This window comes from Triplophysa dalaica, chromosome 15, assembly GCF_015846415.1.
Source record: "Triplophysa dalaica isolate WHDGS20190420 chromosome 15, ASM1584641v1, whole genome shotgun sequence".
NCBI lineage: Eukaryota > Metazoa > Chordata > Actinopteri > Cypriniformes > Nemacheilidae > Triplophysa > Triplophysa dalaica.
Genome location: NC_079556.1, coordinates 7,564,338 through 7,584,623, shown reverse-complemented (window position 1 = coordinate 7,584,623; position 20,286 = coordinate 7,564,338). Strand labels below are relative to the sequence as shown.

Here is a 20,286-nt window from a genome sequence, read left to right as displayed (position 1 = left end):
AGGGACTCATAACTCATGAGAGAGAGAGAGAGAGAGACAGAAAGGAAACTGTGATGCTCTGGTCCAAAACTAGATTTGCATTTCCGGAGAAAAACATTAACACTTGCAAGTCCGTAAAATAACAACTTTAAAGTTTTGGGATTTTTAAGTAAACGTAATGATGCATCACAGTTGTTTTGCTGTTGCCATGGCACACAGCACGCATCTTGTTTTCTGTTGACTGCACAAAAGAAACAAGATTTAGAAACTGTGCAGTGTAAAATGGTTGTATGTGCTGCCTTTCAATCGTTGTATTGAAAAATACTAAAAGAAGTGAAAAAGGGATGGAGGCTGCCACAGCTTGCGCACAAGGAGGTGAAAGAGGTCAGAAAATCAGAACAGGAGGAACTGTCAACACATTTAAATACATGGCAGCCAGAAGAGATGCTCTGCCATTTATACAATTATAAAAAAGATCATTCAAAACTCAACATCAGATAAAACATATGTGAAGTCGATTTCCTTCAAGCATTAACAAGCAGACAAAAGCAAATTTTCTATTAAGTTCTTCTCTCATAGAAATTCACGTCATGTGTCACCTTGTGAGAACAATCCGGTTTCAATGAATATGTTGATTTAAAGCTATGATGAAAATAAATCTGTTTGCTGAGAACATAACACAACTATTGTGTGCCATAGATGATAAAGGGTGCGTTTTTACCTGGTGGCTGTTGGGACGGACGGTCCACGCTGCCTGAAGAAGGAAGACGGAACTGAATTCCTACAAGTAAACACACACAGAAACTTGAAGCCCGACCGCACATCATTCAAAGCTGAATCTTAGATCCGTAACTTTGGGTTTTACTCAAAAAAACCTTTACAGTTAAAAATATAATAAATGAGCAAGTAATATAGAAATACCTGATGAAAAGTGATCATCCTTTCAAATTAATCTAGAAATAATTCTTCCACCGTGTATGAAGAGCAAAGAACCTGTACATACTTATAATATTTGCTTAGAACATTGAATCAGACAGATTCTTCATCATTACAACCTTAACTAAATTACTGACGCCAGGAGCCCTGAAAATGAGAGGGGTATCAATTTTAGAAATACAATTATAAGGGCAAAACTGCATCCAGTTTAGTGTGACTTCTGTTCATGTTCTTGTTCAATGTCACACAGGATTATTTGCAATTACCCCAATGTCTACTGTATCTAATTTTGCATAAACTGGAAATTTCCTCAGCTATAAAATAGCTATAGACCTGTAAAGGTTATGTAATGTTATTATTTCAGTCACATACTTCAGAAAAAGGGTTTGTGTTTGTAGACTATGTGAGACAAGAAATAGACACCACACTCATTATCAGATAGATTTAAAATGTTCACACCTACAGCCGTATAGTGAACACCATGTTACGGTCTTAAAAAACAGTTAACGTTCTCATGTAAAAGTTCTTGTTTTATTAGTTCAAGAAATTATTTAACATTCACTTAGTTACAGATCATCATGAATGCCAACGTAGAAGATGATCTCAGCTGACAAAAGTGAAGATACACAGCGATAAAGAGGCTCAATTTCACATAGTTTTCAGGCTTCAGATATCTGTGGATATCTGAAATATTTTTACAGTCAAAGTGCTTTCATTCCAAAATTTTGCAAAAAAAAAAAACATTATCAGGAGTCACAGTGGCACAACAATATAGAGGCTGGGTGGTTAAATAAAATGCCCACTTTTATGAGCCAGACAAGGCACACGACGAACAAGCAGCCAATGAAATGTGCAATACCAGGAAACCCCGCCCCCCAAAGGAACACTACTTTCACTGTACTGTAATTACTCATAAGGCTCTTTCAGCTATTTCCTTCCCACTGAAATGATTGACAATAACTGACCGATGAGCATCTTAAGGTGTGTGTGTGTTGTTGTTGTGTGTTTGCTACAGTCTTTGTAATGCACTTTAAGCACCTGTGGGTCCATTCTAGACACTTACTGTAAGTAAACCCACTTTTATTACTCAAAAAATAGCTCTCCAGCCCAGCAGAGGGCAACGTGTGGAGAATGCTGTAAAATAAGGCCTGAGAGCTCCATTATGGATGAAGAAGGAAGACCTCAGTCTAAACAATTGCTGCGTCCGAAATCACCTACTTCCATACTATATTGTAGGCGAAAATGAGTATGAGTCATGAATAGTATGTCCGAAACCTCAGTACGCAAAGAACAGTAGGCGAGAAATTACTACCTCTGCCGAGATTCGTGAGTGTGGATCGGAGGGACACTTTTCTATCCTATGATGCCACGCGAGCTGAGCAACGGTCAAAATTCAAAAGTAGATCAAATAAATATAGCTGAAAACATTAAGGCGAACGTCCGTCCAATAAATTAATTTCTCGTGACTAAATTATGTTTTTATTAACGATCACGTATAGGTTGTTGTTAAAACGTCATAGGTCAAAGAGCATACGGGTCACATGACCATAAAACATGGCGGATGCAATAAGTCCGAAATGTATTCATACTTCACCCACTCATACTATATAGAACGTACTGTTAGGTAGGTACTTATTTAAATTCAGTACGTACTGTCACATTAAGCGATTTTGGACGCAGCGTACTACTGAATCCCAATTCACAAACAATACATCTATAGCATTCGAGCGATGATTCATTTAGAATTTATCCTAAATGGCGTACTTTGAACAGTGGATTTCTGAAGTATTCGTGCATTTTTGGGTAATATTTGCCACAACCCCTTGCACTAAACACAGAAAGATTGTGATCGTAATTTGCTACGGTTCCATGATGTCTATTTATGTGATCTTTCTCAATATTAATGCTTTCTTTATACTTAATGTACATACACATTAGTAGTATGCAAATTGAGAATTGGCCAAGGCTTCCATTTGTGACACTGGATACATTATTTGCAGTTTGAGACATGATATTATGTTTAATTCAGGTTTGAGTAGGACAACACACACATTTCTGACTAAAGTGTTTAAAGGCTTAAATATATCTAATGTTTGCAGAGCCATTCTCAAAACTCAATGTAGGCTAATTGTTTGTCAGTTGGCTGACTGGCTTACCAAAAAGTCCACATGGTTAAATATGCCCAATCCAAATAAACTAGAACCAGATACTGTACATAAGCTACAATTGCTTAATAAAATAATACATTCCCCACTAACAAAACAATAAACCCCTTAAATGTCCTCAACTACATCAGCTACTTCAAGAACGCCTCAGTTTAGCCCGTTATGACTCGACCATATAGAATAAACAAACTCTTTCCAGCAATTCTTCTGATTGTCAGATTCAAGGCATTCTGTTGCATTTGTCTATACAAACCAAATCTTTACTGTTAGAAATAGTCAATTTGTTTACGTTAGCACCCTGACAGTCCCTCAGATGTATGATCACACATAATGACTGATAATAATACATACAAACTGCTGATTCATTAATAGCTTCAGTTACCATGCCAAAAAACTTTGATCCTTTGTAGTACCAGACAGCACATGTACATCTGTAATGATATCTGCTAAAGATCTGGAGATCTGGAAAGCATCAGCTGTGTAAAAACATCTGATAAACATCTTAGAAAGAGCAGTTTTACATACATAAACATCTTACAGAGATCTTCTAGATGTCTATATGACATACGACAGCAGACGTCTCAGAGATGTATTGCAGATGAGAAAACAATAGAAAAATGACCAGTAATTGCTGACACCAAATAGATGTATGCCAGATGTATGTGTGCTATATTGTATGTCTCCAGATGAGAGTTACATTTGTTTATAATAATATTTGCAGGAGAAATCACAGGATACAATAGGTTGTACATTTGCAGTAATACAGTGAATCTATGGGGATTATATTGTACGTGGGTATTAAGAATACATGGTCATATGCATCTAATTTATATTAAGGTGTGGATTTGTATGAAATGTAAATTTTGCATTTAAAAGGCAGCCCCTTAGGCCATGTTCAGACTTGACTTCTTTTTTGAAGCTGCTAGCATCGGTTTTACATTATAATCCTATGGAGTACACCGTCTTTTCAAAAAATGTCCCAAGCTCTTTTTTTAAACGCCAGCGCCGGCTTCTTTTTCTGCAGCTCAGGGCGTCTTTTTAAGTTGAAAAAGTTAAACTTTTATGAAAAAACGCTCCAGTTCCTTTTCACAGCTAACCAATGACAAGTGAGAAGCGAGGGAGATGATTGGTCGAGCTGGATCAAGCTCAAAAAAATAAAATGGCGGCCAAAACGCTGGTTGGAGCATAGTTTTGTATAAATGTAAGTTGAAATTTATTTTCAATAACTTTTGATTAGAATTATAGTTTTTAAATATGTGATAAGTTATTGCAAATACGCTCTCTGTTTATAATTCATGTTTCTCTGGGCTGCCTTTTTGCACAGACGCAGTCATGGTGTTGGGCTGCTATTTGTTTTTTGTTTTTAATAAAAAAGTGTTTTTTTCAACTTTTTATTGTCAAAAAAGACGTCAAGTATGTTCATGGCCTTACTGTACAAAACAGCCGGCCAGTCAATTCCATGGGCATCTTTTTCTTCACAGGTCTTACATTTCTTATCCATTTTTGTGGGCTTGTTTAAAGCTGACATCCCATTCCCATATTCGAATGAAATTAATAAATATTATGTTAAGAAAACCCCAACAATAACAAAATTATCATTCAAACTAGGGATGTCACACTATCAGATTTCCACAACATGATCATTATAGCAGGAAGAATTAACAATAGCATTATTGTATTATCGCGATATCTATGGCATTAAAACAATATGCTATTAATCATATGCGTTTATTTTGGGTATGCTTTTGGCTATAAATCACGCTCATAATTTGAATTGAGGCAAAATGAGTGGATAACTACAAGCTACTTTGTTGGAGTGTCAACCAGATACTGGCGATAGATTACGATATTATCATATGTACAGTATTAACATAATAACATTAATGACGTTTATGGTCAATACTAGTTAAATGCCACCTCCCTAATTCAAAACTAATTCAGACTAACAGTTAATCAAACCTATAGGTAATCTTAAGTAATTTTTCAATTTTAATACTTAGTTTATCTCCACATTTTAAAATGCCCCCCTCAAAAAAACTTCAAAACATTTCAAGACTCTCAGTTCTCACCAGATCTAAACAAAAAAGGGGTAAACGCAGCATTCACTTCATGTGTAAGCTGCACAGCACTACATCTTCCTTCACATGTACAGTGTACGACTTTGGCTCTGAAGACTCTGAGAAAACTAGAATAAAGGATTCCATTATTCACATACACCAGAGAAACAACCCTTACATTACATTCAGAGTAAAAGATGATCAAAACCAATAAAATTGATCCAAGCAATATGCAGTGATATAAGGTAGTCTTTGGCCAACATTCAATTCTAACTCCATCTTGCTCCCCTCACAGACCATGACCAAGGTACTCCAAAATCATAAAATTTCTGGATGATCCACGACCAACTCGTATAGACAATTTTTACAGTTATCTCGGTAGAGGTTAAAGTATAGTGGAGAGAGTATCTTTCCAGGAAGTCTTTGTTCTCTGCCAGTAAAGAATCACAGTATTTAATAAAATTTAGTCTTTATAATGCCGGAGTGTCAGAGAGAGTGTCCCTGGTGAAGGCGTATAAGTTCAAGGTCACTCACAATTGTGCAGTGTAAAAAAGGTGCTGAATGTCTGAAGTATACTAATGTGGGGCCATAGCCCCCACTTATTTATCCTTTCCACACTTGCTGCTACTTGCTCTCTCTTACACACTCGCCTGTAAACATCTTGCTACATAACCATAACGGTCTTGTGTTCTATTCTCTATGATTTTCTATTGCACACCCCGTCTACTGTAGCTTCACATACTTTTTGAAGAGCTCAGAGTGACAGTGACATGTAAGACATCTCTGAGTTATTTGAGTACTTCTTGTGGTAAATTTCCATACTGGCACTCCGCGACATGGGTAGCCTACCGCGTGCTCTTCGCTGCCACCGAATCCATAGGAAATCCCTACATGATGGCGAACGAGAAGGGCTTCTTATGGCCACTGTTCCCTTCGGTGACCCATTATCGCTTGTTTCACTTTTAGATACGTCTAAAGCTGCCTGGAGCTCCAACAGGGATAAATTAAACGGGTGGACAGTTGCTGGGTCAATGGTAGCAAGTCCCGGTGGACTTAGCTCTGTTTCCTGTGACGTTGGCACATCAAGGTTAGTGGCTTCTGGATCGAAAGTATCTGACTCAACTGAGCAGAGAATGGCACAGAAGAGAGATTCAGACTCCAGGGAAGCTGAGTCCACAGTGTCTGGCTGGAGGGGAAAATTTACCATTGGGTCAGGAGAATCTGAATATTGGGTATCTTGCTCTTCAGAGAGGGATTCTGGGAAGCTTGTGGCACCACCTTCAGTAGGTTCAGATTCTTCAGCACAGATTGTGAATGTTTCTTGTTTGGACCACAAAACAAAAGCTTGAGTATCTAGTTCATGTGCATAAGGTTCAGGGCTTGCTGGATTTGATATGTCAAACTCATTTCTGGACTCCGGTTCTGGAGTAGCTGGCTGCAGATAAATGGTGTCCAGTAATTCCGGAAGGGGTGGTTCTTGAAATATATACTCACAGGAATATTCGTAGACCGTTTCTGGGGTTGGCGGGTTTGGCAGAGCTAGATCTATTGATCTACTTGGGCTTTGAAAGCCAGAAACATTGAGGTCTAAAGATTCTAGACTTGGCCATTTCAATTCACTAACATTCATTGAATCTGGGGTCAATGGACTCAGGATAACTGATTCCAATTCCAGTGCTGTAAAGTCTTGAAAGTCGATGGGTTCTTCATCTGTATTATTTTGAACCAATGGCTTGATTGATTCTTGAAGCTCCTGGGCTGTTGTGCTGCCAAGCTCCATAGGTGATGGCCCTTGTTGACCTTCAACAGGATACTCTTGCGAAAGCTGATGCAAGGTGGTTTTATCAAGACATTCTGGAGGTGGAGAGCTTACGTTTTCTGGATCCAGTTTAGGCCATTGCAAACTGTCCAGGTTCACCAGTTCTACATTTGTAAAATCTAACAATATTGACTCCACCCCCTTATAAGTAGATGACTTTGTAAAGCAATACGGTTCTACCTCTGGCACTGCTTCTGGGGGATCTGGGGGAGTCAAAGAATCGGAATCTATTTCAGGCCAACAAAGCGAAGCCACATCAACAGGATCTGGAGGTGTAAGGTTAGCAAAAGTAGGATCATCCATTTCTGCTAAACTAAAGTTTGGATCAGTCTGAAAAAATGGTGCAGAGGTTGAGACCTGCAGGACATTTATATCTGAGGGTTCTGAGGGAGTCATGGACAAAACATTAGTGTCTACCGGGGAGGGGCAGTTAACGGCTGCATCAGCTGTATTCTGTCTCACCAGGGTTTTGCTTCCTGCTTGGGTGCTAACAGACACTTGAGATGCAGCTGTCTGGGTTTCCCTCACACAGCTAGGCGACCAGGTGCTGTAATGTTGTGTAAAGGTGGAAAAGTTCCTGTTGAAGGCTCTGAGCTCTGTACAAAGATCCTTCCTAAGCTCGGCTAACTCATTCCGCATGGCTGACACATCTTCCCTCCACTGCAGGCTGATTGCCAGAGCCAGATCTGCTGTTTCTTGGACACTTGACTGAACAGGCCGTGGCCTGATGGGCGCACTTGTTTTGAGCGGGGGTAATGAAGGCGTCGTGGCAGGGGAGATATTGTCGTAAAGGGTGCTGGATTCATCTTGTCTCTCACAGAGGCCCGTATCCCCATGGGCCATGGAGGTTAAATCTGGCCTCTCGCTGGGTAAATTGTCCTCATTAAGCAAACCAGTGCCCTCCAGCAAATCATTTCCCTCTGGAAGAAAAATATAAAAATGCCATTGTATATAATCTGCCCAGTGGTGGGACTAGCTGGGGATTTGTGGGGATTTCCATTTCCATTTAGAATTCCACCAAACATTGTGTATGTGAGCCAAAATAAGTTTCAGGGTTACACTTCCTTTCGTGTGAATTCAGTATAATATTAAACAAGTCAAATGAAAATCATAACAAAATCAAACTGAGGGGATACAGGAATTAATTATTTATGGGTAAAGGATTCGGAGTAGAGCCCATAACATATGCTTATATTGAAGGGCTTTGTAAAATTGTACAAATTGTTTTGAAATTTGCTCGGTATGCAGCAAAACAATCTCTGCTCCCTGTGCTTTAGGTGACAGGAGCTGGTTATTTTGAGTTATCGTGTTCACGCTAACAAACGGATCCCATTTTGACTCACAGCTTTTTTTCACTGATATTACTCTGCCTTCTCACTCCATCCTTTATTTGCATATTCATCTCTCAAAGCACAAAACAGAGAAGTCTGAGGACACCTGCAGGGCATAATAACAACAGTACCTCAAAGAGCATCATCAGATCTGTGCTTTGTGCCTTAACAGAAGGCAAGTGCGAGCGAAGCTTTCAGTCTCTTTGTGTGTGTGTCTCAGCAAAGCAGGTATGAACCCTATTGAACATAATAGGTCCACTCTGACCCATCGCTGACCAGGTCTTCACTGGGGAAATCATTGTCTTTAACCGGTACCTCGGCACACAACAGCCAAATTCAAACAAAAAATGATCTCATTGTCAGTCCCAGATGGAATCAGATTTTTGGGAAAAACATGGTACAATGTAAATAGAGTGCATTCAAATTAATTTAAAACTCTTAAATAAACATAAAATGCAAGGCACAGGTGACACATAAACCTTGCAAATAACAGGTATTTTGTGAAGCTGACTCCATGTGGGCCTGCACTTATGCAATAGTTTTACACATGCAACTTTTGTGATCAGTGACGTAAATATTTTCCAACAAAATTCCTATTTTTAGATTTGCACAAGACACGAGACTTACTAAAATGGAACTTGTAAAATAAGTCTCAACATAAAGTGTTTTCAAAGAGATGTCCTTTGTAATAAAGCCAATATTGCTTGTGACTGAATATGCTGCAAGCGTATTGTAGTGAGAAGGCAGTGTAAACATGCCAGAGCATATTTACAGTAAAACCTCTATCTACAATAAAGATCTTCTGCTGTCCACAACCCTGATTCCTGCCCTTAAATCCCACATGTGTCCCGGGTGTTTGGCTCTGATGCTCTCATTTCACCACTGATCCTTATAAAGTCAAAACTCAAAAACTCAATCACGGCTTCAGCTGAGGACCCTGTGGGAGAGAGAACCCGAAACTGATTTGTGTTTGAAAACAGCTAAACACCCGTTTGAGAGAAAGACAGAGAGAAAGAGAGAGAGAGGCAGAGACTAAAAGATGTGCGAAATTGAGAAACAGAAGGTCCACGGAATGACAATCATCCGACTGGGAAACGTTTTGGGATCGGAATACACACCACCTTACAACTCCATCATTGCTTCACACCCTCTCCCTGTCTGTTAGCCAAGAGTCAACTGAGACAGAAAATAGAGAACCAAATTGAGAAACTTACGAGAAAAACACAGTGGAAGAATAAAGATCATATCCTTATTTGGACAAAATATAAACAAATTGGATGTGTCACTATTCACCATTCTATATTTTGCCACAATATTTGGGGTTGGAATTCAATAGGGTTCATATTCTTATGCTCTGAGGCACACCAGCACTTACCTCTGGGTAATGAGGGCATACACGAAAATACAATCACTCTGCTGTAAGCAGTTTACATGCAAGCATGCCATGCCACATGTAATATGATGCATTCATTCAGAAGTAATCGGCTTTCCTCAGATGTACAGTAATTCTGTTTTATGAATTCTGAGTGTTGTTTGTTTAGTTATTCTATCAGAAGGCTCGGTAACAAGGCTCTCATGTAAATCTTTAGTTTCTTGCAAGCTGTAAAATGATTTAATAACTCAGCTAAACACTCAATTTTAAACTACATTTTCTTATCACATCACAAAAATAGCCATTGTCAGTTTTTAAGTTTACATTCACTTCAGTTATTTAAATCGACATAGGTATGCCCTCAAGCCTTGTGGCTATTAGATTTTAACTAGTCAATAGACCATGTACACAATCCCCTAAATTCTAATTCTGTCTATGTCAGGGGTTTTCAAACTTTACGATGCCAAGGACCCCAAAATAGGATTAACCTTTGTGAGGGAAAAAATGTATCAATCTGCAATTTTTCTGTGTAAAGAAACGTTTAAAATGTGTTAGAATAGTAGTAAATAGGATATTATAAAGACAACACATTGTTTCTAAACCTAATTAGTCGGCAACAATTTCACTTACCAAAAAAGAAAATATAGTGAGAAAAACTCACTAGAAAGATTCAAATATAAACAATTCTGTAAACTATTAATAGCAAGAGAAGCAGATAAACACTGTGGACTTTTATCATTTTTCTGGGGGACCCCTTGTAACCTTCTGGAGGCCCCCTGGGGGTCCCCGGACCCCAGTTTGAAAACCGTTGATCTGTGTGACCTAAAACTGCTAAACTGGCATACAGCTTTGATGAAAGACATAATAGCGTCCAGAGATGAATGAACATCCAGCAATTTTTAATGAACCTGTATTTAAATTAAACAGTTCAAATCTGAAATCTGAAACAATGGCACTGATATATTGGAACAGTGCATGCATTTTAATCTGGGACTACACTTAAAGGGATAGTTCAAAGATTGTCGGTTACCAAATACGGTGGTACAAATTGACTTGCATTGTGACAACACCACCATAGAATAGAAGTGAATGGGTACCGCCGCTGTTCCTTCACTTACATTTTTCAAAATATCTACTTTAGTGTTCTGCAGAAGAAAGCAACTCATACAAGTTTAAAATGACAAGAGTGTGAGTAAATGTATTTTGGGGTGAACTATCGCTTTAAGCCTTATCTGTGAAACAGGGGTTCTTTTCAGCTTCAGTGTATATGTGGCCCATCAGATTAAAGGGTACTGCAGGTCAAATCACTTCTACCCAGCGACAGACACAAGCCAAGACAAACAGGTGTGCAAGGTGGCTATATTTCACAAGGCCAGCCAACTTACCTGTGGTGGACCTGATGGTGGAGGTAACTGTGGATGATGTCATGGAGGGAACACACTCGTCGTCCTGCGAGAATCCCGCTTGGATGGCTCTCAGATAACTGTGGCTGCGTGTCCTGAAGCAGCCCGGCAAGTCCAAAGCATCCATGGCCTGAGACTCCACCTCGCTGAATACAGATTCACACACTGATTCAAACTGCCCGTTCACCTCTGTCTCACTCACCTACAAAACCAGAACAACAACACAAAAACATGTCAACTAGGAATGGACAGTAGTGTATATTAAAAATGCTATTAAAATATCTCTGTCTAATGCTGTCATGCCTCTGAGACATGAAGTTCGCAAAGGCTTATGAGAGCAGTTTTAATAGCCAAATTGATTGCAGTATTCAGTATGTCAATATTTGAAATATTACCCAGCCCTAGCCTACCTTGTTTTTAACCACTCTCTATTCCTTCCAACTCTGGCTACTTTCCTCCATTATCTTGCCTTATTTGCTTTTATCCTCTTTCCCTCGTGCAGTTTTATCTTATCTAAACGTGACTGTATGTAAGATAAAAAAATCACAGATTGGTCACAGATAAACCTCTGTGGATCAAACAGCAAAACGTCTGTGCAGCTGGGACATTTCCTTCGAATTCCTCACCCATTTCTCAGCAATACCTTTGGATCATTCAATAAATCTGAGATAAGCACCTCAGTGATGAACCGATAACAGTCTAGTTGAGCTGAACACTGATAGGATGCTATCTCCCCTTCAGATTCCCATTTAGCAATCTCTAAAATCTAAGATTGCTATTGTGTCCCAATGAAGGGAATTATTCTCTAATGACCACAGCCATACAGTGATAAAGCTCAGAAAGAGAGAGAGAGAGAAAAAGAGCGTGCGTGTGTAAAATGGGGGTTCGGGAATGAAAACCATGTTTTAAGACCTCAGGCCAAATCAATACAACCCCCATTACTTCACTTTAACAGAGAGATTTAGATGTTACAGGCTGATAAATTTGACAATTTAAAAACACACAATCACTGTGTTGAGGTAAATGGCAAAGCGGGCTCAACATTTTCAGTGTGAATTGTATTTTTCTCCAGTGTGTCGAGGGGATAAATCCCTGGATTACCTTGAGCTCTGTGCCTCTCACCTGGCTGACCTGGCTGACGCAGCTGGCCTGACTCAGGGTGCTGACCGCTCTCATGTAGCTCTGGTTCCTGGATCGGAACTTAGGCGAGCAGTAGTTGGGAGACGGTTCCAGTGTGATGCTGGGATGGATTTCCCTAGAGGTCTGAAGATGGTAACTTTGACTATGCAGTATGAGATGTACACAGAGCAGATGAAGAAAGGGTGAAAAGAAACAAGTTAATCCATCCATACTATAGTGCTTATTATATGGCAACTTGCCACAAGTAAATTAGTGAAAAATAAATATTGATTTATTGAGTTTCCTATCAGTTTTAAGCAAATACAAGATGAACAACACAAACGTGTAATTTGGTTCCTACTATGTATATATAATATATATATATATATATATATATATATATATAATATACAGTGGCAAGAAAAAGTATGTGAACCTTTTGGAATTTCAATGTTTTCTGAATAAATTTGTCATAAAATGTGATCTGATCTTCATCTTAGTCAAGGGTATTGACAAAAAAATTATTATCTTTCATGTCTTTATTGAAAACACTCGTTCAACATTCACAATGGCAGTGGAAGTAGTAAGTAAACCCTTAGAATTAATAACTGGTTGACCACCCCTTGGCAGCAATAACCTCAACAAGGCGCGTCCTGTAGCTGTGGATCAGACCTGCACATCATGAGGAGGAATTTTAGCCCATTCTTCCTGGCAGAACTGCTTTAGTTCTGTCATACTATTTAGAAGTCTCATGTGTATGGCCCTCTTAAAGTCGATCCATAGCATCTCTATTGGGTTGAGGTCTGGGCTCTGACTTGGCCACTCCAAAAGATGGATTTTGTTTTTCTGAAACAATTCTGTTGTGGACTTCCTCCGGTGTTTTGAGTCTTGTTTTATGACAAATTTATTTAGAAAACCAAGAAATTCCAAAAGGTTCACATACTGTTTTTGCCATTGTAATACAATATAATATATATAATAGTGTTGTTGTCCTTCTGAAACCTCGAAAGTCATATATTTGCAAAACCAGTGACAAACATAAAGGGTGACCAATTTTTTATAGAAAAAATAACAATCGTGAAATATGGAGATACAAGGTTTCAGAGGGACAGTAGCAATAAAATAAAATAAAATAAAAATAGCATATTTATTATGTGTGTTAAACTGCACCTGTCAAAATGATTTTTAGTACCCAGATAAGAGGAATTTCACAACTGACTAATCAAAATCAAGTATTCCAGAGAGCCATGCAATAAAAATATTTAACATTTTGCGCATCATTCAGCCCTCTATGTCCTGATTCATAAATAGAATAGAAGACTAGCATTTGATTGGCCACTGTGCTGAATCATCCAATCAATGCGGGAAAATAAAGCAAAATGCAAATTGGAGGCAACTTAATGTGCCAGTTTTCCTGTTTGCTCAATATCGTCTCAGGCCTGAGATAACCTACAAAAACAGGCTCTCCAAAAGAGAAAGACAGTGTCGAAAAGAGGCGAGGAACCAGAGAAAGAAAAAGTATAAGGACTTCTACGTACAGATTTCAATATATAGCCTGAATCTTAGCAAATATTTTTTATTTTTTATATTGATTGAATACTATATATATAGTATATTTAAAAAGGAATAGTTCATAGGTAAATGAAAATTATTTTATCATTTACACACCCTTGTGTCATTTTAAATCTGTATGACTTTGTTCTGCAGGACACAAAAAAAGATTTTTTGAAGAACGTTGGTAACCGAACAAGACTGGTCTTCATTGACAACCATTATAAATCATTTCTCAAAATATATCTTTTGTGTTTCACATCATAAAAAGTCATATACAGGCTTAATATGACAATAAGGGTGAATGAATAATGACAGAGTTTTTGTTTTGGGGTAAACTATCCCTTTAACTACAGTTGTGTTCAAAATTATTCAACCCCCAATGCTGTAAATGGTTTTAGGGAATTTAGTGTACATTTGTAACAGTATTCAGAATGAAATCCTACAAGGACTTCTTAAAGAACCATATGCAACTAAAATGACATCAATTAGTTTTGTAATACAGTAGTAAATGTTTCTTTTGTGAATTCTTCATTGACATAATTATTCAACCCTTAAAGACTACCACTCTGAAGAACAGAGGTTCAATGAAGTGTTTTCAATCAGGTATTGAAAACACCTGTGGATATCAGGGAGCAGCAATAAAGCCTAATAAGCACCAATTAGGCAGCTTTAAAATGACTGTGATACTCAGCTCCTTCTAGACATTTACTGGTGTGGTTACAAACATGGTGAGGTCAAGAGAATGGTCCAGGAAGACAAGAGAACAGGTGATTACTCTTCACAGGAAGGGCAATGGCTATAAGAAGATTGCAAAGATGTTAAACATACCAAGAGACACCATAGGAAGCATCATTGGCAAATTCAAGGCAAAGGGCACTGTTGAAACGCTACCTGGTCGTGGCAGAAAGAAGATGCTGACTTCGACTGCTGTGCGCTACCTGAAGCGTAGAGTGGAGAAAAGTCCCCGTGTGACTGCTGAGGAACTGAGAAAAGATTTGTCAGATGTGGGTACTGAAGTTTCTGCTCAGACAATACGGCGCACCCTGCGTAATGAAGGCCTCCATGCCAGAACTCCCAGGTGCACCCCCTTGCTGTCCCCAAAGAATAAGAAGAGTTGACTGCAGTATGCCAAAAGTCATGTGGACAAACCACAGAAGTTTTGGGATAGTGTTCTGTGGACTGATGAAACAAAATTAGAACTGTTTGGGCCCATGGATCAACGCTATGTTTGGAGGAGGAAGAACAAGGCCTATGAAGAAAAGAACACCTTGCCTACTGTGAAGCATGGCGGGGGGTCAATCATGCTTTGGGGCTGTTTTGCTTCTGCAGGTACTGGGAAGCTTCAGCGTGTGCAAGGTACCATGAATTCTCTTCAGTACCAGGAGATATTGGATGACAATGTGATGCAGTCCGTCACAAACCGGAGGCTTGGAAGACGTTGGACCTTTCAACAGGACAATGATCCCAAGCATACCTCCAAGTCCACTAGAGCATGGTTGCAGATTAAAGGCTGGAACATTTTGAAGTGGCCATCGCAGTCACCAGACTTAAATCCGATTGAGAACCTCTGGTGGGACTTAAAGCAGTTGCAGTGCGCAAGCCTAAGAATGTGACTGAACTGGAGGCTTTTGCCCATGATGAATGGGCGAAGATACCCGTAGATCGCTGCAAGACACTTGTGTCAAGCTATGCTTCACGTTTAAAAGCTGTTATAACTGTAAAAGGATGTTGTACTAAGTACTAAGATTGAATGTCACTTGGGGGTTGAATAAAACTGATAATGATGTGAGCTCAGAAAAGACATTTGTGGTTAGTGCATTATAAATGTTATGTTATATTTGTCTGACCTACACGTGCCTCTTTGATTTAATTGTAAGCAGGATGACTGAATGATTATAATCAATGTCAAACCGACCAAAACAATCAATTTCAGTGGGGTTTGAATAATTTTGAACACAACTGTATATTTAAAAAGATTTACATTTATGCATACCACAGCAACTTACAGTGCACTTACATTTTGTCAGTACACAATGCATAAAAGTTTTCAAATGTAAAATAAGACCTAAATACCTCCAGCTTTACAGCAATAACATGACATGTGTTTTGAGTTGTCCTAAAAAGTCTAGACTACCCTCAAAGACTTTAAACAGCTTAGTGTGTCTTTGTTTACCTTAAATCTGCAGTTAAATTGGTGAGGTATTTGACCATGTCCCGGCTTGACTTGTCCAAACGGTATGAGCTGTAAAGAAACAGAAGAGGTGAGACACATCTTACAGTAACAGACCGAAACATGGAATTAAATGGAATCTAAGTTAAGGTGAAGTTATTTAAGTTAATTCTCCCTTATACAGCATCCGTTCTCCAAAATCACTTATTTTTCCTCACACAAACTTCACAGCAGCTAGTCCGCTCTGGGAATATAATCACACTCTCCCCAACTCTTAATTCATTTAAATTCTCAACAGACATCTGATGAACTGTGTGCAAACACACTCGTTCTTAAGAAGTTGGATCATGGTGACATTTCTGCCGAGATGAAAGTGATGCGTATTCTAATTTGACAAAGGGGGAAGGAAACACGTTTAGAGCGTTTGCTGATAAAGTCACAGCACGTTTAAGAGGACGAAGGAACAAATCTGACGCCACTGTTGGTGATACTCGAGCTCGGAGCTTTAAGAAAATCAATACGGCCAACGTGTCTCCCTCGGTTTGCACTGCGTGGGTCCTACACCGCTGCGGTGGGACATATTCCTGTAGCTACAGCAGATTCTGAAGCTCCACAGTTAAACTGCACATGGCAGATGTTCAGAATTAGATGTTCATCACATCTCCGCAGGGAGCATCATTAGAGTTGTATCTTGTATTAAGTTGAACCTTTTTAAAACACTGTAGGAAAATGTGTGGGTTTGGTGAATTATTTGTGCCAACACATAGACAAAAGTGATATTTAAATTAACTTCTATAAATGCTCCCATTAGACTGAGCAAAATGCAAGACCGTTACAAACACACCGAGAGCATCCAAAGCATGCTACGAGTGGGCTGCTCTTATTGTTCTGGTTCTGACGCCGTTCCAGAGTGTGGGTGGTCCGCACTGCTTTTTTGCACCGAGCCTCGGCAAACCGACGGTTTTTAATCACAATGATTGGAGATGAGCTGCTTAAAAGGTCAGTTTGTCACATCATTCTGAGGAGCTACTGCTGGCTCCCAGTCTTGTATTCTCTGTGAATTTCAGGTCTCTATTACAGTGAATTGATAAATGAGGCTGTCTTGAAAGATCATCATCACTTTCAAAGCTTATCGTGCTCTGATATGTTGTCACTGCAGACCGGGTCCTGTTGCATGGCCCTGTTAGCTAATTTGCATAATGCCCTCAGCGAACCAGGCGCCATAAAACAATGCAACGGCATGTGCAAATAAACAACACTGTCAGACGTATTAATGCTTACTAAATTCCTCCCCATGTCTTCGCCAAATAAGCCATCGAAAAATGGCCCATTAGAGAGGGCAGTCAGAAATGTTTTAGAATGCATTAAAAGAGCTTTTGAATGAGCAGATTTGAGCAGATTTTTGGCCTCCGACATCATCCCGCACATGTGTTTTGGAGCTCATCAGATGGTCTTTTTGAATCTAAAGCTTGTTTTCTCAAGTCTGCCAAGATTTTGCGTGACAGACGGGTGACCCAACACAGTGATTTCCCTTCTACATTCAACTACTTGATCTGGAGAGATAAAAAGACTAAACGCATCTAAAAACTAACCTTTAGATTTAAAATTCTAAAATTATATTTTGATTGTGTAAAATATGTGACTCTGTTGCACGCTTTTCTTACATAGTGAGTCAATTACTGTCATTCCTTATATGGACTACCTTTCTAAATCTTCCAGCTTGGAAAGAATGCAGCTGCACGGTCATAACTCGTACTCCTACTTTTGAGCATATTACGCCTGTGCTGCTCTATCTACATTTGCTCCCTGTCAAACAGCGTATCAATTTCAAAGTTTGAAGACACTTCACAATCAGGCTTCATCATACTTGTTTGATCTCCTCTGGTTAAAGACTCCTTCTCTACTTTACGATCTGCTTCTGCACTCACTCTTGTCCTTCCATGAACTCGGACAACCTCCGTGGGGTCTCGTGCCTTTGGTTATTCTGCTCCGTACCTTTGGAACTCACTACTGGTGGACATTCGTAATAGTCAAAATCTCATGGTTTTAAAATCCAGACTTTAAATGTATTTATTCAGGCAAGCCTTTTTAATTTCTAGGTGATTGTATGATGCTTTGATATTATTGATGTACGGTCTCCTTAAGTGCCATGAAAGGCGCCCATAAATGAAATGTATAAATAAATGAATACATAAATAAAATAATCTGTGGAGAGAGATAGCGTTCTCAATCAGAATGCAGCTTGCATGGTGTGGGGTAAAAGGTGCGTGACGGGCAACTTTGCTAATTTATTTTGTCTTTAAAAAGCAGTTCCTACCGGTTTTAAAGGTCACTTGCTTTTGTCTGTGCATGTTAAATTGGAAGAGACTCAATATCACAGATGTTTAGATGTTTTCTTTGGTAAAGATTACATTTCGTTGGGATTCAACAACAAAATCTCCAGCACAAATAAATAAACAAGATGAATTTTTTCAAAACTCTTTGCAGCTTTAGCTACTTAAAGGAACGGTTCACCCAAAATCTTTTGTTCTGATGAACACAGAGAAAGATATTAGGAAAATGCTTGTAACCAAACAGTTCTTAGCCACAATTGACTACAAAGTAGGAACATTGCTTTGAAATTTCTTGGTTTTGTTAAACACATAAAAAGATATTTAGAATAATGTAGGAAAGCAAACAGTTTTGGGGCACTTTTGACTACCATTGTCATTTTTCCTACTATGGTAGTCAATGGTGGTTGTTTAGTTACAAGCATTTATCCAAATATCTTTCTCTGTGTTCATCAGAACACTTGAAAAAAGCAACAAAAATATTGCAGCCTATCACTTTTTGGCATTAACTAAACTACCTCAAAATATTACATTCTTAAATTCTAGAATAGTTAAGTTTAATTTATTTTTTATAAACTGAAAACTGTTATATCACTACTTTATTATTTTATATCATGTGTTAAACACAGACCTAAACGTTGATCAAGTAACTGTAAGTAAACAGTTTGTGTTCAATTCATATTCATCCATTTTTATTAGTAGCAGTACTGTGTTGTGCTCTTAGACCTCAGCACTCAACACACAAACCTCAATCGTGATGACAATCATCAAACATCATTGATTAAAAAAGAACTCTTAGGACAAACAGGTGACTCACAGTAACAACAACAACAGCATAAAAGCCTGCAAACACTAATCACATGTTAATCACTAAACACATATTTTATCTGTTTAATATTAACCACAGAATTAAATATGCCACAGTGCTGGGAACTTTCAAACCTGTGTTTAATGCATAATTGTTTGTTTAGATTATACTGATTGGCACATTCTGGGAAAACACTTAGTCACCAAAATACTTTTTATGGTATATGGAAGTGTTTGATATAATTTTTTATCTGTGCAGGTCATTATTTCAAGTTAAATTCATGTGCACTCACAACCATTCATCAAAAACAATGACCTCTCCTTCAAGTCTAGACTCTAAACTCTTCTGTGCGTAATCAAGTCCTACAGTTTCTCATTCTACAAGCTATTTTACTCAGATGTCACAATAAAAAGACCACCACAACTTCAGTTTCATGCCAACTTTAAGTAAATCCTGTCAACAAAATCCTCTAGTTAGCAACATGTTAAGTATAATCTTATTGAGAGTAACAAAACAACTAATGGACCCCTCCTACTAAAACAACCTTTATGCAAGTTACTTAATCACACCATAATAGCGAGATAAAATGTGTTTGTTCTGTACTTTTTGTAACTTTTTTATTGATATGCTGTAGGCCTTCCCTTATTATAACTAATATACTTATAGCATAAAATTGTTAATAACCGGATTCCAGTTTATTAAAAAATATGTTTATATGGTGAGTCACAGCATTCCTGTGGCACTAGGGGTAGAGATTTTAATATTTGTCCATGTAAATTTAAGACTTTGGTTGGGAAAAATATGTTCTTATATACTAGTGCTATAAATGGAATAAATTAGCAGTATCAATAAAGGGAGTAAAAGAATTGTTGAGTTTTAAAAGATTGGAAAAAGATGGTTGTTTGGTGATGGTTGTTAGATGGTAGCTTAGATTTGTTTTGATTGGTAAATGAGTGGTGTTTACTGTACATTTTGTATTTTTGTTTTTTATTGTTCTGTTTTGAAAGTGAGTTGAATATGTAAATGATTTGGAGATTGAAACATTGAGGGCCGCAATGGAAATAAGCCAATGTCTTTATTGTGTTTTTATCCTTGATAGTTTTTTTTAAGTGTATTGGATACTATGTATTTTGTTCAGTTGTTTATAAACTTGTCAATTCAATTTCAATTCAATTCAACTTGTAGTGCGTCATTATTAAAAATGTTTTTTTTCGTTCAAATTTTTTTTCATTCAACATCATTT

General features: G+C 38.2%; 1 protein-coding gene across 2 annotated transcripts in view; it reads right to left on the bottom strand.

Annotated features, from left to right (window-relative positions):
* dlgap2a (discs, large (Drosophila) homolog-associated protein 2a) overlaps nt 1-20,286 on the bottom strand; it is a 135,113-nt gene that overhangs the window by 15,609 nt on the left and 99,218 nt on the right. For both annotated transcript variants that reach the window (XM_056767935.1, XM_056767936.1), the window contains 4 exons: nt 15,909-15,977; nt 12,185-12,344; nt 11,045-11,264; nt 701-760 (listed from right to left, as the gene is read on the bottom strand). In XM_056767935.1, the coding sequence (XP_056623913.1) occupies nt 701-760; nt 11,045-11,264; nt 12,185-12,344; nt 15,909-15,977 (509 nt within the window). The remainder of the gene's footprint in view (nt 1-700; nt 761-11,044; nt 11,265-12,184; nt 12,345-15,908; nt 15,978-20,286) is intronic.